Consider the following 23,718-nt stretch of genomic DNA (forward strand, 5'->3'; position numbering starts at 1 on the left):
TTCACACATCTGGGGGGAAAACAAATTCCTAGGGGTTTTTTGGCTTTGCATATTCCATTTCATGTTTCCATTGCTTTGATGACATATGCTGTTTGTCTTCTAACAGCACACAGACTGAGAATTACAGTTTAGAAATATAATTAACATATAAAAGGTAGTATCTGTTTAATGTAATTTAGAACTGATAGCAGTTCTTTTTCTCTGCCTGTGAGTGTCTGGGTGGGATTCACCTCTCACTTAGCTTTAGTCATCTGCAACATAGATGTCCAAGTCCGAGCTAGTCAAACAGGCACTTTTGGAAGTGATTCAGCTTTTTCAGTTTGTTTCAGTTTTATTGAGGTCCACTGTTTTTTTCAACAAGGACTTCTAGGTGCTTTTCCTGAGGTCTGCTCAGCAGTAGCAAGATAAAGATCTCACAGTGCAAGTGTCAGCATCTGCCCTTGGACATGTGGAAGCATCACATCCATCATGAGATAACCTATCCTTTGTCATTCCAAGTCTCGTCTCACTGAATCCGTTCAGAACTCATTTCACAAATCTAAAGGTCTCATTTGCTCAGAACTGCAGCTTCTCACCATTATCTCTAACCACAAGAGCTTGTCAGGGAAGAGCATGAGGGATTTGCTCGTGTATATCAGGGGTTGCACTGGGAGGCTGCTGCAGCCTCCTTGAAATGAAGATTATTTAAAGGTATCTTATGGGAGAAGGAAGGATTTCACTTGTAAAATTACCAAAGTCTGTAGCAATCTGCAGCTTGGTGTGTGAGGGAGTTTAGGCAGTGACCCCAACATGCTGCGGTCACAACTAGCACTGTCCCAGCCTGCTTCGTGGTGTGGTGTGCTCAGTGAAGAGAGGAGTAAATTTTTTTGCTGGCAAAGCTAAACTGAAAAAAGAGGGTCAGAAGCCAGTGTGCATCCAATGTGAATGGTGGCATTTGTTCAGCATCATTTTTAGTCATATCACCTATTTTTTTCAATGACTCTGTGACTCTGTGTTTTCTAGTTTGTCTGCTTAGTCTTCAATACTAATAAAAAATATATATATGACCTAGCAGTTTGGGAATATATATTTAGGACTCATTGTAGAGCACAATTTTCAGTCCTTCACAGATTAATTCATTTGTTGACAAGATTTCTTTCTCAACAGTGTGTATGTATATCTTCAATTTATTTTCTTTTCAGGGAAGTCACTTGGACATGGAGCTTTTGGAAAGGTGGTACAAGCATCTGCTTTTGGAATTAAGAAATCACCAACTTGCAGAATAGTTGCTGTGAAAATGCTGAAAGGTATATTGCTGCAAAGCTGCACTGAAAAGAAGATGCATGTCAATATAGTGTCACACTTTTAATATGATTCTGTCAAAAGAAAGAGTGTGTAATGTTATCCCATACCATAAAATCTCTGAAGCCTACAAAATGTGTGCACGAAGTTTCAGGCCAGCCTAAATTTTCCAGTGAAATGGTGGAACTATGAAATAAAAATGAGGTTCACAGTAAAAAGGATGATAAAATGTTACATGGTAGAGGAGGAAGTTTCAGATGTACTCAGAATAGAATTGCTTAATTTTGGGAGGAAAATCTGGTTCCACTACCTTAAATACCAGACAGAATGGAAGACTGACTATTGTAGGCTCAGAAAGGATAATTAGATTTCCTGCATCTTCCATGTTGCATCATTATGCTATATTGACCCTGTACTGAGCACAGTAAGTGAAATGTAGCTGAAGCTTAAAGCATCCACCTCGATTTGACGCCACTCAGATGGAAGATTCCTTATTTCCCTTGGTCATTAGTTTCAATGATTAATCATCTCACTGTTAAAAATGGGCATCTTCTGTGTAATTTGCATCTACCTGGCTTTAGCTTCTGGTTCTAAGTTTAGAACCACTAGATTATATAATGCCCAGTAATTTTCCCCCACGAAGGTCCTTCTATAAAGCTAAACAGATTGAGCTGTTTAAATCTTCAAATTGTTGTGCAGGTGCGTCCTTTCTGAACCTTCTGCAGCCTCATTACGTGGTGTCAAGGATGCTGACACTCAGCTTGTGTAAGGGACTCGCCAGTGCTCTTCATACACCAGCACTCTTCCCGCAGTGAAATCATCTCCCAGCTATTCACTGCTCATTTCTCGTTGGAGCAGAAAGGACAAAGACCCTAATCAATTTGAAGAGGGCACTTGGGAAGTCAGCAAACAGGATGATGCTTTGTAGTAGCCTGCAGCAGCAGCGGCTGAGTTCCATAGCCCAGGGTCCTGTTGGTATCCATTCCTATGTATTTAGCTTTTCCTTGTTTATGTATCTAAGGATCATATCAGGCTTTTTGCATTGTCCTGGGAGCTTATGCTGCATTGCTTGTCTGTCTTAATCCTTGAATCCTTCTCACAGTCACTCTCTGCCAGGACACCTCCCCTGTTCTGTAGGTAAGGCCTGAATCTCTTTTGCTTTCAGCTGGCTGCATTTCTTCATAAATACATATATTGACATAAACTGAGCTTATCCCTCTTAACCAGCAGCTCCTGGCTTCACCACTGCCTACTTGCTTACCAGAGTTATCAGAACATCTGTACTTATTATTCCCAGACCAAAGAGGGGCATGTACAGTACTCTCAGACCTACAATCTGCCTCTACAGAACCCAACCTAAAATAGCTTCATCAGATCATTTCTCATTGGCAGTAAGCTACTGGTTCTTCCTCCATTTAGAGTGTGCCTTATCGATACTGTACCCAACAAGCTTGTTCTGCAATATTACGTCAAATGCTTTAGGAGGGGATGGTACCTGCTACTGTGATATCCAGGATAATCTCAAAGGAGGGAATTTGCAGATGACAGAGTTACAAACCTCAGTCATCTCTCTTGTTCCAGAAGCACGGAAATGTCCTGCTGGCTAGTGCCAAATGAACAGCTATGTTTGGGAAATAGGACGGAATTAAAGCTTTGGTCCCTGTCCAGACCTTCTGCAACAGTAGGGCGATAACCATCCATGATGCTTCCCCTATCGCTGTCTCACTGGTCTCTGTGGATGGCCTGTCTGTCCTCTGGGTCACTGCCTGACCCACAGTAACTGAACTATTTTGCCAGCATGCAGACATGTGTGCTGGCAGAGAGGTCTGCCAGGTTCAACACTCCTTTATGTACATCAGTGGGCTTCTCGTGCCAGCCAGCTTTGTAAAGCCAACAGAGGTTGCTCCTGGAATAGATGGGAGCAGAAGGTAGCCATAAGAAGTCCTTGTGGGTGGGATCCATATGACTGAATGTGAGATGTGTGCAGGGGAGATGCTTGCACCTGACCTAGTTACGCACACCTTTTACTGCCAATGGAGAGAAGCAATGCTTCATCTCATTCTAACGCAGATACCTCCATTTGGTGAGATGACCGCATGTTTTACTTTACTATGAAGAGAGCCTGTGGTGACTAGGTCATGCGTAGGCATCTTCACTGTTGGCATCTGAAGTTAGGTGAGACTTGTCCCCTTCATTGCCTCCTCACTAGATTATCTAGGATTATCACAGTCATTCAGGGGCTTTGTCCTCATCGCATTCCCATGAGGTGGAGGAACTGTCACCACCTACATAGATGAATAGTAGGTCACTGGGTAGATGACATGTTTTGTGTGGGGTCACCAAAAAAAAAGACAATTTCCCATCAGATGCTAAAACCAAGCCTTTTAAGACCTAGCTCCATGTTATTTCCACTGGTCTGTTCTTGTGTCACTAAACTGAAAAAATCTTTCTGGGTCTACCCAAAACATTATTTTTTCTTGTTTTCTTAACAAAATGAAATTTGGCAGAAAAAAGTATTGCTTGGCAGAAATGCTTCACTCAACACCAAATAGAATCTTTTGGGTTTAGTCATGGGGTTTCTTAAATCGCTACTATAATTATTAATATTAATTATAACCAGTACAGGTGAGATTCTGTCTCCTAACTATAGACATTTTAAAACTTAACTGCCTGGTCTGGGCTAAAAAAATCCAGGCTTCCTGTATAATGAACAGAATCAGACAAGGATTACCAAAGGCTGGTTCATCTCTTCCTAATGTAGATGGCTAAAGCTAATAACTCAGTCAACCTCTGGAAATGCCTTGCTCTTGCCACTGACTCGTTGAGAGCTTAATTAGTTCAGGCTAGTATCTAACCCTGAGATGGCTGAAGTCAGGTAAGCCGAAATCTACTGTAGATAGAGTTAATTGAAGTATTGAAAACCCTTTTTATTTTTTCTTTCATTTTTTGGCTGAAACTACAAAACTATTCATGTGAAAAATTTCTCTCAGTTCTAAATATAAAAGAGTCTCCTGGGAGGAAGTTGAGTGGGCTTTTTATGGGTTTTACTGCAAATAAGAGGATGCTGAGCAGGGAGGAACAGAAAAAGAACACCAGCACATGGAACTGCATCCAACAATGGGCGTTATTTCACTGGAAAGTGATAAGAAGTGGTATAGCTCACCTGGACCAGTACATTGCCATTTCACATTAACCTTATTTTGCATTTACAGAAGGGGCCACAGCAAGTGAATACAAAGCTCTGATGACTGAGCTGAAGATCCTGATCCACATTGGTCATCATTTGAATATTGTGAATTTGTTGGGAGCTTGCACGAAGAACGGAGGTAAAAAAAACTGCATTACACTGATAATGGGTTTGAATCACTTTCAAATAATATTTAGTTGGCCACATTGTTTTTTGTCCAGCGGTCAAGTTATTGGCTTGAAATATTGGAGCTCTTTTTCTATGTGGTGAAAAAAAAGAGGAAGAGAAAAGAGATTTCTAGTCATCCTACAAAGTGATTAAACCTTTTCCCTATTTAAATGCTCTTTTGGTTTTAACATCAAAGTGAATAAGGGGCCACTTGTTGTCCTTTGTCTCACCTCCTTGCTAAGCTCAGGTTAAACATGATCTGGAAAGGCTGAGAGCAGGGGTTCCTTGGGATCAGCTGTTGGCTCAGAAAGATGAATCACAAGGCAACTTTGGAAAAAGCCTTCAGTATATTCCACTAAGAAAATTAAAGGGCTAATATAAGAGGTTGTTTCTTTTAGATATGTCACCTATTTTAGTTTAACAAGCGTGTGTGGGCTGCAGGACTCCAGTCTGAATTCAGATGACCCCAAAGAGGAAATGGAGGAATATGCAGGACCCATGTTCATGACCCAGATTTCAAAAATTAGGCCCTGCCCTAATTTTCAGAAATTCTATTATTTTGCTAACATTCCTAGTGTCCTCCAAACAGATTTTTTTTCTTCATTAAGGCATATCATTAATTATTCTGGACCCCAGTTACAGCTATGGGCATGAAAGTCTTCTCTTTTTTTTCGGAAGTAATACTCCCTTATATTGCTTTACGCTACTCAAAATGCATTTTCCTTTTCCTCAGGGCCTTTGATGGTGATTGTTGAATACTGCAAGTACGGGAATTTATCAAACTATCTGAAGAGCAAGAGGAATTTTTTCTGCTCCAACAAGGTAAGGAGGCAGTCGCCTCTGGAAGGACTCGTCTTGCAAATGTAAGTGTCCGTAACGTAGATGTCAGCCTCTGAGCTTGTCACCTTAGACTCTCTTATAGCCAAAAGAGAGAAATAAGTGGTTTTGGGTGCAGTTCACCTGATCTGTTTCAAAAGTTTGGTGTGGGATATGTTGTGCCCTGAAAGTGCTCCTTTCTCTCCACTGGCTATGCAAGGAGCCTGATGTGACTCTACAGTGAGAGGAAGTGAATCCAATCCAAAGCGTCCCCACATGCTCTCTCCCCTCTGCTGACAAACCCGTTCCTGCTGAGCTCCAGTCACTGCAGAGGCTTGTGTCAATGAAGCCAAAGGAAGTGGTTTTGCCCACTGATTCCGGTACCGCTGGGAACACAAACGAGATAATGCCGTTTAAAGCTAATGTTCCAAGACACCCTAATGTTCAGAGCTTTACAGATAATCTTCTTATTGTGTGAGGAGAAGGGCTATCAAGAATAAGAGATTAGAGTTTTGTCTTCACATCCCACAGCCCTCCGAATCAAATCTACGGTATATTCTTTATTACAAACTTGGACCTGAATGTGCCAACTCTATCTGTGCTTGTGCACTTTCAGCAAAATCCCCCAAAGAATTAAGGGATCTGAAGTCGGATTTAGGAGCCTAGAGGCAGAACTGTAGCCCTCCAAACCCCTGCTCAGCTGTGCCAGAAACTCGGAGGGTTCTTAGTTTTCATTCATAACAGTTCTGCAAACTCTGCTGTAGGACATCACCGGGAGGACCTCCGTCTTCAAAAGGCTTTGGCCGAGTCTATTCCCAAGGTCATCCACATCGGACTCTGCATGAAAAATAGCAACTGCCTCCTTCAAAACATGGTTGTTTGTGTATCAGCCAGCAGCTCAGTGGGGAGCACAAATGTGCAGGGCTGACCCTTTGCCTGGGAGGATTCACACAGTTCTCTCCCTCTGGTCGGGGGGATGGCCTTGACTTCATGCTCTGGCACTGCTAGGAAGGACATCTGAGCTAGCGGGAGGGAGCAGCAGCTCTGCATCAGCATCCTTGAGAGGCCGAAGTGTTCGCAGGCCCTGGAGGAAAGGGAAAAGGCGCAGGAGCATGGCCTAGGGGCGAGGCTGTTCTCTGAGCAGCAGTGGGATAACATTTTCCAAGCACTGTTGTATGTTTCCCATTAAATCCTTGTTGACCATGACATTAAGCCACTGGACAGAGGTGGTGGGGAAGACAGGCAGTCTTTTCCCACAGCACCACACTTGCCACGCTGAAGCCAGACTCACGAGCAAAAGGGGAGACTCAGCTAAGACGTGCCACAGGCAAGCGTTTTCTCCTGGTGGAAATAAGGCAAAAGTCTGGTTTGGCTCCTACCCCAGGCCCCTCCGCTGCTCTGATGTAGCACCTCTTCTCCTCTGTCTGTTCAAAGGACTCCTCTGCGCAAGTAGAGCCAGTGAAAGAGAAAAAGGATATTGAGCTGGTAGAAGGCAAAAAACAAAGGCTGGCCAGCGTCACCAGCAGCGAGAGCTTCGCAAGCTCGGGGTTTCAGGAAGATAAAAGTCTGAGTGATATGGAGGAGGACGAGGAGGGTAGGTATTAATTCCTTCCTGTCACTACGCGGTCTGTGATATTTTTACAACATACTGTGCATCTCTGAAATTTTTTTCCTCGTTTATCACCCTAATAAACATCCGTGGGAGACGCTTACAGGGTCATGTCCAGCGGGTAGAAGATTTTAAAAAAGATTATTTCCAGGGTTACTAAATCTGACAGGAAAATGTGTGATTGTTTCTTCTGACTGCCCCTTATCTTTGGGGAAAACACAGCAGCGTCTGAAGTGCGGGGTATAAAGCAAGCACTATTTTTGTTTCCCGTGACAGTGGGTTGACCTCCAAATACTACTCAACAAAGACTGAATTTATGGGAGTAGTAAGATCAGTAAGGAAGGGGAAAAATAACTGCCTTATGAGCAGTCTTTATAACAAACAGTGCGTTCAACTGCTTTCAGATTCCGACGAGTTCTACAAGCTGCCCCTCACTATGGAAGACCTGATTTCTTACAGCTTTCAGGTGGCCAGAGGCATGGAGTACTTGTCCTCCAGAAAGGTTAGTTTTATGCTCGGGATTTTTCACCACAGGAGAGTGAGAATCAGAGGTGAAATCATGTCTATGTTTTAGTGACACCTTCCTTGGTAGAGATCCCAAAGGAAGAGCAGTTTTCCTCCTGATGTTCTAAATATAATGGTGTGTTTATCCAAGTCTTCATACTCCATAAACACAGGATTACAGTGGAAGGCAATGGGTCAAGCTAATTCATTGAGAGAAGTTCTTCTGAGTGTTTTTTTGTTTTGTTTTGTTTTGTTTTTTTTAGTTTCAACATATATTAGCTATGGAGCCCCAAACAGACTGGTGCTTTCCCTAGAAACACCCTTCAATATTTATGACTTTCTGGATTAGAGAAATACTTTTTGTAAAGAACTGCCACTGTTTACAGTAACTTCATGTAAACTACAGTCAACTTCCCTAAAAAAAATTACATTGATATCTCTAATAATAATAATAATTCAAAAAAGGATATGGGAGAGAGTCAGGAAATTTGTGGGCAGGATTAAGGAAATGCAGTTTGATTGTGAAACTGTTTTATTATAGTGTATTCATCGTGACCTGGCAGCCAGAAACATCCTTTTATCTGAGAACAATGTAGTGAAGATCTGTGATTTTGGCCTCGCAAGAGATATTTATAAGAATCCTGATTATGTGAGAAAAGGAGATGTAAGTCAAGATGCTGTTTATTTATCCAGTTGTTTATAACATATCATTTCAAGCTGTCCACCAAAACGTTCTCTAGACTTTTACATTTCCTGAACTTAAAAAAATTTGAAAGCTATCACAGTTTTTATGTGAAGATGAGCAATCCAGATGCCTTGTGTATCCAGCAAGCATTTCTGTCCTCAATCATAAGGCCTGGAAATGCTAACCATTTCACAGTTCTAGTCTTTTAAGACTTTAGATATTTCTTAGATACTTATTTCTTGCCTGGCTTTGCAATGTAACACCCTTACTAAGTAAACTGCCTTCATGGAAAGCAGTCCCTGCAGAAGAAGGTGTGTGTCCCTCCACGTACCCGCACTGTGAGCTGAGCACGGCTCGTGCTGCCTCAAAGCAGCCGAGCAAAACTTGCTTCCTCAGGAACCTATTCGACCTTCTCACTCTCCCAGTAAAGAGCAGACAATAAGCCCATGGGCCTGCAATGAACTCCAGGTCTGCAAACTGTGCCTGTGCCCAACGATGTCCAGGGAATTTGGTGGAGGAATTAGGATTTATGCAGCGAGTCTCCTTTGGGATGTCTCACCCACCTGCCAGCTACACCCTCATCTGCAAATATCTTTAAAGCCTTATAGCACTACATAATAGCCGTGAAGCATTATTCACGTTATTCACATGGCTTGGGTAATGCTCAGGAGCCACTAACAAGCTGTGCTATGGGGAACGGCATGGCTTGCTGACACAGTCCTGGAAGGGAGGGCCTGCAAATTTACCCAAGAGCATATTTGATACCATGACAAAATGATCCGCGCTTGGGGTAGTGTTTTCTCCCCTATCCCTAGGATGCTGGCAAGCGACAACTCTTCTGGCATATCCCCGCAACACTGTAAAGAAAAGGCCTAGTCACTCTTCTCACAGGTTTCCAGTTTATGGCATTTTGTGCCACATATGTTTTAAAAATGTATTTAAGAAGGGGCAAACGGCCCTTTATTCCAAAAAATTGTTAAGATAGTGTCTGAAGGAGTATGTGTTTATTGTCTGTAAAGAAATCCCACAGGTTCCTTCTTGAATGGTAATTGCTTATATAACAATATATAATCGATTCAGCTATGATTAAATTCTTCTAATCTTTGAAAATAATAGTAAGGTTTGTCCGTTTCGTTTCAGGCTCGGCTTCCTCTCAAGTGGATGGCTCCAGAATCCATATTTGATAAAATCTACAATACAAAAAGCGATGTGTGGTCGTACGGGGTCTTGCTGTGGGAGATATTTTCCTTGGGTACGTTAAATTTGCATCCTGGGAGCTGAAAGCAGTGGAGAGGGCTGTAGTAAGGGCTTGACTCGACGATCTTTTCAGTCTGTGGAAAAACATCCATTAACTTCAAAGAGCTTTTGCCACGTCTTTAATAAGGAAAGAACTAAATCAGGCATCGATGGGGTGTGGGGATAGAGGGAGAATTGTTTGTATCACATCACTGTGAACTGAGAAGTTTAATGCTTCTAAGGCCACTGGTAAGAAAGAGAACAACCTTGCCAAGCTGAAAACCTTAATGAATAGCAAAATTATTTGAGCATTTTTCCACCTGTTTCTATCACGACCAAAATTTCAATTTCCATCTCTCTCCTGTAGGAACCCTTGGTGTGGATGCACCTGGGGCAGCGTGGCCAGAGCGGTCTTGGTGCTCTGTTTGAAAGACAGAGTGCAGAGTTATGGTCTCAGGACCTGACGGGAAAATATAGCAAATTTTTGCAGTTCTGTAGTGTAACAAGGAGCTTGTGGGCCCTATTCAGCCTGCCGTGCGCCGTACAAGATAATCCTAGGCATATCCTCCGGTACAGCAGAGCCAGTGTTCACGGTGCCAGGGCTGTGCACTCCCTGGAGAGAAGTAGGGTGGTTTTCAGACCGCTTAGCTGGGATCCCCAATTCTGGCAGATCTGCAGTTGTAACTGGCAGCCAGGCACAGCAGTCACACAACGCTTGCTTGAATGAAGGCAGCACACTCAGGTGCCTGATTATGGCATTGAATATATAAGAAAATGAGAGCTGACCCTAAATATAAAGCTCAGAGTCCACCCTCTCTGCCTGGCGTCACAAGGTGGATGTTTTTTTCCCCTCAAAATCTCCTCCGTTTCCCTGCGGGAGCAAGTAAACACCCAGCTGGAAACACAAGGAGGTCTTTGGACGTCTCTGACTGTGTTAAAGGCATCTGAGGCACGAGACAGCAGACACCCTCCATTTCCACTCTGAAAAATCAGCCGGCTAGTGCCCCGGTGCCAGCCCTGCGCTGCGCACAGCTGCTTCCCTCGCACACGAGACGCTGGAAACGGCAGGCAGACAAACAGCAAAACAGATGCCTCGGGGGGAACTGGAGCATGGAATCTGAAATTAAAACACCGAGCACAGCTTTTTTTTTTTTTTTTTTCCTCCTTTTTCATACATTCGAGATGCAGGATACAAAATGTACACTGAAAGGGAACAACAATGACCGTCATAATAGAAGAATCTTAATTGGGTTCAGCACAGAGGCTGACAAAAGAGGAGAACAGTAGAGGAAACAATACTCTACAATTCTTAGGACAATCAATCATTTATTAGTTTAAATGCATGTTGCTGGTCAGGCTGCCAACTCTTGTGATTTTTATGGTGAGCCTCACAATATCTGCTATTTTTTTCTTAAAGTCCCAGCTCCTCGAACCTAGTGATTGACTCTCAGAGAGGTTTTTTTTTTTTTTGTCATTCTTTCCTTTTCTCTTTTTCTTTTGCATTCTTATCAGTGAAAAAAAGACCAGCAGCATAATCAGACTGCTCATCTTAAAATCACAGAAACTAGAGAAATAATGCAAATGCACCATGATTTGATTTTAAATCATTATTTAATTATTTTCTAGCTGCTTTTGAGTATTTGGGATTTGTTAATGCTGTGCTTACTAGAATTCAGAGTTGTGCAAAAATATAAAGAGGTCAGACTTGGCTTTTGTTTAGGTATTCTTTTTAAGTCAAATTCATTTTTATTTTTCACATTTAGGCTAGGCAAATGCCACCAATAGCCCTGGGATAGGTGAGGTGAACCACTTCCAGGGGGAAGTCCCTGGTTTTCCCCACTGATTGCACAGGGAGTATAGCATGCCTTGCATAGACCGTAAAAACTCAAATAGCATCTTACCTGGCTAACATCATGGGAGCTGACGTAACGCCAGCGTCACGTACAGAGGTGTTTCTCCTCTGGACCCAGGGATGCATGAACCTATTTTTGCTGTTATTCCTAGGTGCGTCTCCTTACCCTGGAGTCCAAATAGATGAGGATTTCTGCAGCAGACTAAAAGAAGGCACAAGAATGCGGGCCCCAGAGCAAGCAACAGAAGAAATGTAAGATGCTTTTCCCTGCCTGCTTTTGGCGTACCTCTCCCCTCCTAGGCTGCCTTGCAGGACAGATGATGTACAAGTCTCTGCAAGAAATCTTTTGCACAAAAATAAGAAAAAAATAACCCAATGCTGCCTCATATCTTCTTGCTGTCATTAGCATCTTCTTGAAATCCCCCCACCTTTAGCCTCCCCCAGCCTTCCCGCTAAAAGCCTGTGAAGGTGATGACCTCAGTGGCCCCAGCCCCAAGCCGAGGGCACCACCTTTCCTGAGCAGGATGACAGGCCTGTAGCCCAAGCGGGACCAAACACACCCTACGGAGGCTTTGCGTAGGGTTTGATGAGGGAGTGTGGTCTCAAGGGAAGGCCAGGTGCTGGAGAAATGCAAGGTCAACGTCACCAAAGCTCATCATCCTTCATAGCCAAGACCTGTTTTCAGTGTTAAGATATGGAGAAGTCTGTTCTTAAATAGCTTGGGGGAGGGCCATTAAAGTCACAACTGAAAGAACAACTCAGAGGAAGAAGATTATTCATTCTCGTCCAGGTTTAATATTTATTGACGTGTACACTGGTAAGTGCTGGAGGAATGTGACATTATTAACCTTTCCTTAACTTAGGAAGTGACAGTGGAGGCTTCCTTGCAAATACGGTGGGTGGCGTTGAGGGCCCACCCTTTCCTGGAGATGGTGTCTGATGGCAGAGGAAGGTGACAGGGACTCGCAGGCTCCAAAACCATTTAGTCTGCGCTGTTTCTGCCTGAGGCTTTCAACAGCTACATCAGCTGCACAGGCAGCAGCCTGTTAGGAAAAGCCGCAGCTCCTCCCCACGGGCTCCACTCGGCCCTTGCTCTGAGTTACACGACTCTGAGCACAGAGTTGCACAAGTCATTTAGGAGCATGGAAATATTGTGTGTAAACACACATAATACCTCTTCAGGCAGAATTAAATACGTGTAGGTATCCATGGTGCCTTTTTGAGTGCTACATCATGACTCTTAATAGTACCACTTCCCAAAAATAATTCTGGAAGAAGTAAAAGGATGCAAGCCAGCCATATCATATCTGGGAGTGTTATCCATTGGCTAATTTTATTATCCTAGTGACAGTTGATAAGAGCTTTTTATTTTTCTCTTCCACATATTTTATGGCAGGAAGGAAAGCTAGACTCAACCAATACAAGGAAGTGACACATTCATATAAGTCATCTTAGGTTGCCTTAACTTAAACATTGCAAGTTAATAGATGTTTTATACAAAGGTTTAGTGTTTAATTAGGAATAAAAAAAGAAAGTATGATTAGTTGGCTAAATTAGTCTTCTGAAGTGTGCTTCCTGGCGTCCTGTGGGAAACATTTTTTTTCTTTTTTTGTTGAAAACTTACTCTTTTACTTTTAGTAAGAGGCCTCGGTAGTGCTGGAGAGCATCTCTGTAAAACCACACAGGCTCAGGAGTTAACTCTATTGTTGATACGCTGTCAGACACTGCACTGCCTTGGACCAAACTGAGCTTTAACCCCACAATATGCTCATTTTGCTTTCGTTGTCATAGCTACCAAATCATGCTGGACTGCTGGCGAAACAATCCCAACGACAGACCGAGGTTCACCGAACTGGTGAAAAAGCTGGGGGATCTGCTTCAAGCAAACGTGCAACAGGTACTAAAGTAGTAACTGTGTGTGATGACCTCGGCAAGGGCTACAGTGTGCACATTCTCAGGAATAACTTCAATTTTTTATGTGCATTTAGGAAGGCAAAGACTACATACCCCTGAATACTATATTTACAACTGAAAGTGTATTTCCATCTGCACCCATTTCTTTGTGCAATGAAAACTTATCTGTTACAAGCTCAAACTGTGGAAGCACTGAAAATGTCAGGTAAGATAAGCAAGATAAGGACAGTGCCATATTGCAGCTTGTTGCATTGCCTGGTTTGGGCTAGGGCGTAAGAAAACAGCCAGAAACACTCCACACAGCCTGAATTTTCCAACATCTCTAGCATCTGATTTGAAATGTCTTTTTTTTTTTCTTTTTAAAATAAGAGAATGACCATAAATCACTTTTCTCACTCAATTTCAAAGTGATAGCTGATCCTTCACCCACCCATCCCCCCCGTAAATCTACTTTGTAGATCATCCAGCGGAGGTGTCGCTATCACCTTTGCCATCAGCAACAGCTTCTCAATTCAAAATCCTCACTTGCAGCTTGCTTTGGGCCGTGCAACATTTTCTGGGCTAGGTAACACCTTGGTATTTTTCATTAGCAGGCCTTCAGGTGGAGCCGCACAGCGGCTCCTCCGTCTCTGAACCCCATCCAGCGGGGGGCTGGGCTGAGGGGAGAGGGGTTGAGAGAGGCCATGACAGGCTGATGAATGAGGTTTGGGTGGAGTCTGGGTAACAAGTGCCATTTGTATAGACTACTTTGGTGATCAGTTAAGCAAGTATTTTAAGAAACACAGGAATAACCAGTGCTTCTCTCTTATAGCACTGCACTTCATGCTCTCACCAGGAATCTTTCTCGCTTTTCTGTTGAATAGATACATAAACACTTTCAAAATAAAACCACACCAGCGCATAAAAACATTTGAAGAGCTTCCCATCAAGGAAACATTTGTATTTGATGTAAGTGATTTTTAGGCCAAATAATATATTATTTCTTTTTATTTGCATGACAGCCGTACACAAAAGAAATCAAGAAAGGGTTTTGCTGCTTTGCCAGCTCTGCTGAAATGAGGTGCAAGATTAGCTGTGCTTGCAGTATGGTGTTATCCCACTGGCCTTCAAATGGGCAACAGTGGGTCCTTCGCTGGCTGTGCCCTGGGCCGCAAACACTCTTCCCTTGCTAAGAAACAGCCAGTGCCAACAGCCTGGCAAGGGATGGCTACCCAAGTCCCAGCCGGGTCCCAGTGTTGTGAAAGAGCCACTTGAAATCTCTTGGATTTGTACTTCACCTGAACACGAGTGCAAAAATGAGTCCTGTGGGCCTTGTTCCATCATAGCTCCTCTCTGCATGCATGCCCTGTTAGCAGGAGGATGAGCTGGGGAAACATCAGACGACAGGGCACACGTACTGTCCTGGGTGGAGGTGGATATGGTCAGTCACTGGAGGAAGCTTGTAGTAACCCAAATAACAGTTATAAGCATTAAATGGCAGGGGCATGGGAAAGGCATGATGGTTTGCTGAAGGCTGACTAGTGTCTGGCCAGAGCTTCACTTTGTTTGTAGACACCTTTAACACTCCGCACCTGCATTAATGCTCTGTGTATGCCGCATCCCAAAACAGGAACAGTTTGGAAAAGCAACATTAAATTCCTGGGCATTATGGCACTTAAAACAGCACATAATCTCTGGGTCTTACAGATCTCCAAGCATAAACAACCAAAACGATATTGTGAATCTGACCAGATAGGAATTGACTTCATTATAAAAGTAACTTTTCACAGTTAACACCTAATAGGGTTGAGTGTTTCTTTTTTTTCTTCAAGGATTACCAAGCAGACAGTGGGATGGTGTTGGCTTCAGAAGAGCTGAAACGCTTCACGTGGACAGACAGCAAACAGAGACGGACGCTCTTTGGGTCTGTATTTTACATCGCTTTCTTCTCCTTCATGTGTTAGAGGGCAAAGGAGGATTCAAGGTCCTTCTACTAAATCAGGCCTAACAGAAGTACCTGAGGTCCCCAGTCTCAGCAAATGCTTTTGCTGATGCGTGTTCTGCTTAGTTGAGTAGTTACTCATTCAATCAGCCCTCACAGCTAAACCTCCATGCACCTTACGCATAACAAATAACCCTCAAACCTCTCAATGAATGTCACCAATATGACTTATTACCACTCTTTAGCAATCTACCTGATCATGTACTGCCAGGCTGGGCAGGTGACGGTCAGAGAGCACTAATGCGAGGTAGCAGTGCATTAACTATAGGAAACACGTCCTTGGCAAGGGAGTGGAGGAACGTGTGGCTGAGGAGGCTTTGCAGTTCTTTCTGTGCATCCCCAAGGGCACCCCAGCTGGGACGCAGCTCCCAGGGCTTGTTTTTACCCTCTTTTCCATGACTCAGCTAAGCATAGCCCATTTAAGACCCATGGGCTCAGGATGCTAAAGTGGCAACTTTACAATAGATGGATGTGAGGGCCTCATTTCTCTTCCTGCCTTTAAGCACTTTAATATATTAGCCACCTTCCTCCACCTAATTCCTGACAGCTGCCCAAGCAGGGAACTGGGGCTGCTCTAAGGAATGTGCTGCACTGACATGAACTCTCTGCAAATGGGAAATGTTTATTTTCTCAATGCCGACGGTATCTGAGTTCTCAGGCCATTATGAAGCTGGCAGTGTCTGTGGCTGGTCTCAGCTCTCTCAGCCAGCCCAGGACCGCCCAGACCCAGCAGATCATTCATCTTACACTGGCATTAGGTCAAGGCCATCCTGCCATCCTGACTGTGCTGAACTTGGGAGCGACCTGGAGCTGCGCAGGCTGGGAGGTGTAGTATTGTCTTGATGAACAATTGCAGCTGGCTGAAACATGCAGTCAAGCTGGCGAGGGCTTGCTTTAAGAAAAAATCCAGTGACTAAGTAAAAGGTCATTGGTTAAGTGCGCAGATATACAGGTGTGAGAGCATGTACACAGGCTCATGCGCATGGCCAAAATACAGGGCAATACAGGGTAAACGTGCCAACTGGCAGGAGTCTGCAATGGAAGCATCACTCCTGCGTGGCAAAGCCAGGGTTACGCAAGTCACTGCAAACAAGTGCTGGTAAAACCCTTTTCCTGCCTTGACCACTCCTATTTCAGAAAAGAGCCTTGTTCATATTTTTATGGCACTCTGATTTTATTGAGGGAGTTTCTCATATTCTATTTTGAGAAGCCAGGTATTACAAAGCTTGAAATGTGTGTGGATTTTACAAGGCTCCAGAGGACACAACGCTTCCTAAAAGTGGTTTAACGCATCTTTTCTGCATATAGTTGTGACATTTCTGAGGGTTGCAGTCAGCAGCACAGTAACCTCCCCAAATGAAATTATAAAATGCTTCTTTCTTTGCGTGGCACAGAACACATGGTGTGTGCCCTCAGCAGCTCTCTGACATTGCTTTGAATAGTTTCAGCTGCATAAGGAAAAGGAATGCTTGGATAGGAAAAAATAAATTTGAACTCAGCTGTGGCTGCTAGAATGTAAATCTTCGAGGAAACAGAGCAGTTGGCTGAGCACATAGAAGGTCATCTGCCCTGGAAGATAAACTAGTGGTACTGCAGTGTTGTGCTGAAAAAGCAGTATCTGCCATTGGCAACCCATTAGCGTAAACATGTTCTTAAAAACTGTAGCTTCCTAGCTAAGCATCCTTTGCTTAGGCTAAATTAGAGCAGTAAATAAATACCCCTGAAAGTAGTAATATTTGAAAACTACATTCATCCACGCCCCAGAGAGTGGGCAAGGTAAAGCTCTAAGGGGTGTTTGACACATGTAAGCTGATCTAACCAAATGCATGGTCTTGCTTCTTCCCTTGCATCTTAAACATCCTTGCTCTGTGGTCCTGCCCCCTCTCTTGTCCTCACATTTCTCCTTAGCTTGCCCTGCAACAAGGTGGTTCAGGTCACCAGAATATCAGAAAAATAAGCTTCAAATAGGCTCTCAGCAAACAGTCATGACTTACTGTCAGGGCAGCTGAATGCCTGTGCCAGGATGAGGAAGGGCCCCACTTTTTATCAGCAGCTTGCTGTTAGATCACCTTCACTGTAACACCAAACCGTACCCTAAGCACCTATTTCTGTGCTAACTGTAAACCTCAACATCTTCCTTTAGGGGACAGATGCATACAGACACACACACTCCAGGGAGTGCTTTCTGAGCCGGGCTAAGTGGTGCAATGCAACTGTGTCCGTATTGTTCCTGGCTTGCCTCCTCTGGAGGAGCCTGCTTTGGTGCACAGTTCAGCAGCACTAAGCCCAGCATCTCTCTGGGCACCTGCGTTTCTCTGCTGCCCGAAAGAAAAAGAGGGGGGTCTGTATTTTTCTCAGTTCAAAGTTTCTGAAATAACCTGCAGGCCAGTCAGGTGAGGTTATGTATTCATAACAGAACAAGGGTGTGTGTATGCCCTGGAGCAGGGCATTAGAGGAATCATACTTGAGATGGCAAAGTCTGATGGGACAGTGTTGAAAGACTGTAGGGTGGAAGGAGCCAAACTGGTGCATCTTACCTGTACTGCTTTGTGGGAGCAGTCACTGGAGTGAGCATGCACCAGAACTGCCCCCAGGGTTTGCATCAGAGGGAATTAATCAGTTCACTCTGGGAGAAAGCCAGTGCACATACTAATATTCACTCAGTGTGAACAACTAGAGCACCATGGAGATGAAAACAAGCAATACTGTGAATATCATAGAGATAAATCTCTCCTAATGTAAGGTCTCAAGTAACAAGATTCCAATAGGGAAGTTGTTGGGAGAAAAGACAACAGTCTTTTAAGCTCTGCTCCCTTGCAAATGGAAAGGATCCCAGCTGCACCTCTTCTTCAGTACTGGTGAAAAAGCCCAAGCAGAATAAGCCAAAATCCTTTGGCTGGAGCAACCCCCCGCATCAAAGCAAATTATTAAACCAGTAAAATTTCTGAGAACTCCACCATTTCTGAGCTGGAACAAACATCTTGAGAGCCATAGCCAACCTCTAATTTCACTGAGCTCTTGAACGTAGACTATTTGCCAGGAATGAAGCAAACATTTCCTCCAACAAGTGATCTCAATTAAGAAGCAGCTAGACCCAGAGTAGAAAGTAGATAGTCCACACCTAGAAAAGCTTTTATTAACTGTAAGCTCAAAATGAAGTCTCCAAATGAAGTCTATCAGTGCCAAACCTTACACATCTCTGAAAGCTCTCCTTGGTACACCAGTGCACCTCAAGATCCAGCTTTATTTGTATAAAGGTTTATTAATTAGTCTAAGTAGAAACCAAGTCTGGCTTAAAGGCTTTGTTCCGGCTCTATAACATAATATTGTTTCAGACTTTTCAGCCAGTGTTGAAATATGAGGTATTCATTTCTTAAGGCACTGACCTTTCTAACTATGCTAGGTCTAAACTTTAATGACAAAATAAGGTCTGTGACTGAAAGAAAATACAGATTCTGAGGATCCAAGAGCTAGACAAGGAATAAAAGGATCAAAGAGAATGATAAAGTTAAGGCTCATAACTTCACATGATCTAGCTGACACTTTTTGAGTGCTTAAAGTTCACAGTGATGGCAATTAGGCAGAAGACAGGAAAGAAGGCATCCCATACACACTCCACTTCTGCCAGCCCACTGCTCTCTAAGATTTAACAGGCAACTACAATGTAAATCATAGAAGCATTTCTCTTTAAATCCATTAAATCCTTTAAATCCATTTCTCTTTAAAACTCTTATCTATAGACAAGTGTAATAGGGTGGTCTTCTTGGGAGCACCCTCTAATTTCCTAGAGATGTCACAGGTAGGACAGGAGACCACACTCCTTACAAAGCACACAGGCTTGTGAGTTAAAGATTCAAACAGCCATGAAATCTAAGAGAAATTTTTACTTCTCAATTTCCTAAATGAGAAAGACCCTATACTACTTTACCAGTTCAGTGCTTCATTTAATGATCAAATTGTGCAAATTAAAATTAAAAACACACACACACACACCCTGGGCTCCCTGAAGCCTCAATAGATGCTCTGTCTTCTCTAGAATTCAAGACTATGACTGCCAATGTTCCTGACCTTATAAAGGGAGAGCAGCAGTGCCCTTAACCTCATAAAAACAGGAGGGAGGGAATCTAAATTCAGGCATTGCAGTCCAACATATGCTTAACTTCGGATTTCACATATAATCAATGATGGAGAGTGCCCTGTCATGCCCTTTGTCTACAGATAAAGAATTAAAGCATCTAAGTTCAATGGTGTGAAAATTCTCTTTGCCTTAATTTTCTTCATTATTGAAAGAGCCCTTTTGAGCATTACCTTCTCAGAATAAGTGTGAGGAAGTGCTGCGAGCTAAACAATGTCTTAAAGAGTGGCTTAGCTGAGACATTAAGCCTCTCTTGTAAAGGGCACCTTGTAAAAGGCATCCAACAGGATAACTAGTCCTTTGAGAGACAGGAATACTCTTGATTCAAACCAGCAGCTCATGTCAGCTGCTGAGAGCAGCTTAGAAGAGGAGATACCTGGGTATCCTGTGCCCTTCATCACATAAACATCAGTTGCTTGTATTTAAAACTCACGTAAGCTCAGGCTTCAGGTACATTTATGCTAGTTAGTAGTTTCCCACTTTTGTCTCAAGGCTTGAGACCTTTGGTTACTTCACTCTTCCTACTCAAAAAAAAAAAAAAAAGTTCCCTTAATAAGAATATTCAAGTTGGGGGGGGGAGGGGAAGGGATATACCATATCAGGACCTGCAGCTCACAGATGCCAGATACTTCACGTTACTCTGCTCTGCAATAAACTTTCAGTTCCTAGCACTGCCACAAAGGCACTTCAGCTATTGCTCCAGGGCTATCCTGAATTCATACTAACGAACAATAGAGCTTAGGTGATCAAATATTCCCCATAAGCACCATAACCGTAATACTTACAATGAACACAATCACTTTAATACAGATGCTCTGAACAAAGATGCTGTGACTGAGGGGACTTGAGGAGGACACAGGAGGGCTCTTTCAGTCTTCTGCTCCGCTCTCCCTTGAGCAATCCTATCTGTATAAATGCTCTTCTCATCATCCAAGAATAAACAAAGCAGCTTCTTGTGATATGACTTTGCTCAAGTCATTAAAACAGATGCCCATATACTTTAAATATGCTAACAGTGACATTGCTGTTTTACAGTGTGAAAGGTGCCAGCAGGAGCAAGGAGTCAGTGCTTCCTGGAATAACTAAGCCAAGAAGCTTCTGCAGTTTCAGTTGTGACCAACTCTGTGATTCCAAGCAAAGACACACTTACAGCAACACGGTGCTGGAGAAAATGAAAGTATGCCATTCTCCCCCTCCTGACTACAACTCAGTGGTCCTTTATGCTCAGCCACCCATTTAAGTAGGCCAAGATATATGCATTTAATTGGAAGAGTTTTTTTCTAAAACACTGCCAGTTTAAACATTTTGACCTAAATAATTTTAGCTAACCTACAATTAAAAAACTGCCATTGGCTTAATCTCAAATGACCTGCTTTTCCAAACTGCAAGAAACATATACAAAATATAGTAAAATACTAATGCTTAGGCCTCAGCTTTCCCAATGCTGACAACCAACAGCTGTCACTAAAATTGCCTGATACTTCTGAAAACTAGAATGGCCATCATTACAGACAAAACCAGTTCAGTGTTTAGTCCCTGGCAGGAGGATGGTGTTTAATGCTACAATAACCCACCCTCTGTTCAGACTCATGCAGCACTGATGTTCTGGTCAGGAGCACCCTGGAATTTGTACCTCATTGCTTGGACCTACGGTGAGGCCACCTGTGTAGTAGTGAAAAATAAAGGATTGTCTGAGAAGAGGTAGACAAGAAGGGGACCACATTCCAGTTTTTAGTGAAAACTCTACTTTGAGAAACTTGAGGGAAGGTTAATGCTCTGGAGAATCTGAATTAGCTAGCTGGGGATGAGGCATGAGAAAGGTCCTACTTCTTTGGGTAACAAAAGAGGTGTGTGTGTGGGGGGGGGGTCCTGCGAGACCAGGACTTCAAACATGTTGCAAAACACATTTGGCAAGGATACGAAAGAACTAAGATCAGAGCCAGTGCTGTAATAACAGGGACTACAGAACAATTCACTTTGGTCAAGCCTGCTGAAATCAAGTAAACGTTCTTGAAGTTTTGCACTTTTTCAATATGCCAACATACACACACTGGAAACAAACAACAAACTAGACATGTTAAGTGAGGCTTTGTCCATGAAACCTAGTGGACCTTCTAACATTGCACTGATTATATTTTATTTATGGGAACCTGTCTGAAAGGACAGGATGGCTACTAAATTACGTATACTTTAAACAAAGAATTGATTATTAGAGAGTTTGAAAGGTTTAGTTAGAAATAAGACAATCTCTTTGGAAAGTTAGGGCAGCTTTTCTATGAATGCAGTTGAATTTCCAGGTTAGTTAACAGTATATATGTACAGGAAGAAATGTGTATCATTTATCTGCAACAGACTTTTGTATAGCATCTCAGAAAGCAAACGAATGTTCTTCATTTGAAAAGTATAAGGATGCACTATCCCCCTTTACCTATGAATGTAATATTAAAATGGCTTTTGGCCAATTAACAGTAGCACTGATGTTTTTTGGATCAACAACTATTGCCCAGTCTCAGTTTCTTGTGGTCCATTATAAACATAATTATCAAAATGCTACTTACAATATGATTCTGACCACTCAAAACCCAGTTTAGGGGCTATGAGCTTGACCCACTAATAGACTTAAAGGCAAATGTCCTTTTTGTATTTACGAAGATAAAAACATTCTTGTATACACAAGAAACATTTATCACTAACTCCTAAGCTACAAAGAATCCATTCTAGATCTTCCTTGTCAAGAGATCATTAATTTTAACTATAAACTACTGCACTGTCTCTTGCTGGTGAAGTGTATTCTATCTTGACCAAAACAAATGGAAATTCAAAGAAGCATTTAACTCCAATTCAGCTAAAATAATTGAGTGATAATGCATCTCTAAAAGGAAGTGTTTGCACAGTGTAAATATATAAATATGCTTTTTGTGCATAAGTATTTAAGAAAACTGGACTACAAAAATTACTTTTATATGATCTAAGTTTCTTTGGATGTGAATAACTTACTTTTATCTTGCATTTTCTCTCTTAATATAATGTATTTGACTGCTAAATTCATATAATAAAGTTTGCTTTTGAAAGAGTGTACACAGATCTGCCAGGCTAATTAACCCTGTAAAGATTACTGCAACAGACAATCCAGCATTGGGCAGCACTAACATTTACATCTGGCCATCAATCCATCAAACATGCATAGAAGGTACCATTCCCACACAACAAAGCAAATACAGTGATAGGACACTTGTATTGCTCCCTATGCAAGTGAAATGCACTAGATTCAGCATATCTAAGAGATACTCACTGCTGTCCAAAGCCAAAAAATAAACTCTACCTCCAGGATAATCAAGAGTTCATGGTGTAGAAAAGAAAACCCAGTGACAAATATCCATTTAACTGCCCCTTGGTTACTTCTGCAGCTAGAAGATCTGGTACAGCTGAAAGGACAACAAAGAGAATCACCAACACAAAGCCTGTTCTGAACCTGCTGTGACATGAGTTAGTACATCCAGCCTGGTAGATGTTTTTTGCTTCTTCACAGGGATTCTCTGAGTCCCTGCCCTCAACAGCAGATCCTGGTAAAGCTGCCTCCACTTAGATATTCAATAGTGCTTTCTGGTATATAACACTGGATGATCCGAGGGGATCTCCAAGCCATGCTGCAGATATGCCTATGCAAAAGCACTGGAAGGAAGCTGAGAAGAACCTTTCTCCAGAGAGGTAGATTATTATGGGATTACCTACTGCTGTAGGAGGTTCTCTGTTGCTACACTAAGAGACTGGAGACTAGACGAGTGCATCAAGCAAGCTTGCTGCAACTTTAGTCGCTATATAATATTTCTAAAATAACAACGCAATTTAAGGAACAATGACTCCATATGAAATATATGCAAGAAAAAGTACTGACACTATCACACATCTTGCACAAAATTTCATGTTACATAAGGATGGTCAGGGTTGTATGGTACAGAGTATTTTACCCCATCACTAAATCACTTCGCTTTTGGTGATTAACAATACAGAACAAAATTCTGGGCACTGACGCTGTCAATCACTCCATATGCAAGTTTTCAGAGAAACCAATATACCTTTGGGCAAAAAAGCTCAATAAACATGAAAGCGTACTTTTTAATACAGTTTTCAGAATTAGGACTTGTCTAGTAAAACAGAACTGATCTGACAGAAGCGGTTACTGCTTTGACTCAGGAGTTAAGGAATTGTGTATTACTACACTTCTAGTGTATAGTATCCATAAATTTTAGGACATCTGATGTACTTGTAAGTGGCAAACATTAAACATGCTTTGTGAATCATGACTGTTTAAACTCTGCCTTGGAAACCAAGGGTGAATACAAATGAAAC

At 42.5% G+C, this 23,718-nt stretch overlaps 1 protein-coding gene across 2 annotated transcripts in view; it reads left to right on the forward strand.

The window, feature by feature from the left end:
- FLT1 (fms related receptor tyrosine kinase 1) overlaps nt 1-23,670 on the forward strand; it is a 113,610-nt gene extending 89,940 nt beyond the window's left edge. For both annotated transcript variants that reach the window (XM_026108882.2, XM_064504969.1), the window contains exons 18-30: nt 1,182-1,286; nt 4,494-4,607; nt 5,370-5,458; nt 6,887-7,046; nt 7,466-7,563; nt 8,107-8,229; nt 9,391-9,502; nt 11,491-11,590; nt 13,130-13,235; nt 13,327-13,457; nt 14,116-14,200; nt 15,064-15,155; nt 20,404-23,670. In XM_026108882.2, coding sequence (XP_025964667.2) covers nt 1,182-1,286; nt 4,494-4,607; nt 5,370-5,458; nt 6,887-7,046; nt 7,466-7,563; nt 8,107-8,229; nt 9,391-9,502; nt 11,491-11,590; nt 13,130-13,235; nt 13,327-13,457; nt 14,116-14,200; nt 15,064-15,155; nt 20,404-20,608 — 1,520 coding nt within the window. In that variant the 3' untranslated portion in view covers nt 20,609-23,670. The remainder of the gene's footprint in view (nt 1-1,181; nt 1,287-4,493; nt 4,608-5,369; nt 5,459-6,886; nt 7,047-7,465; nt 7,564-8,106; nt 8,230-9,390; nt 9,503-11,490; nt 11,591-13,129; nt 13,236-13,326; nt 13,458-14,115; nt 14,201-15,063; nt 15,156-20,403) is intronic.
- The last annotated feature ends 48 nt before the right edge of the window (nt 23,671-23,718 follow it).

This window comes from Dromaius novaehollandiae, chromosome 1 (genome assembly GCF_036370855.1).
Source record: "Dromaius novaehollandiae isolate bDroNov1 chromosome 1, bDroNov1.hap1, whole genome shotgun sequence".
In the NCBI taxonomy this organism is placed as follows: Eukaryota; Metazoa; Chordata; class Aves; order Casuariiformes; family Dromaiidae; genus Dromaius; species Dromaius novaehollandiae.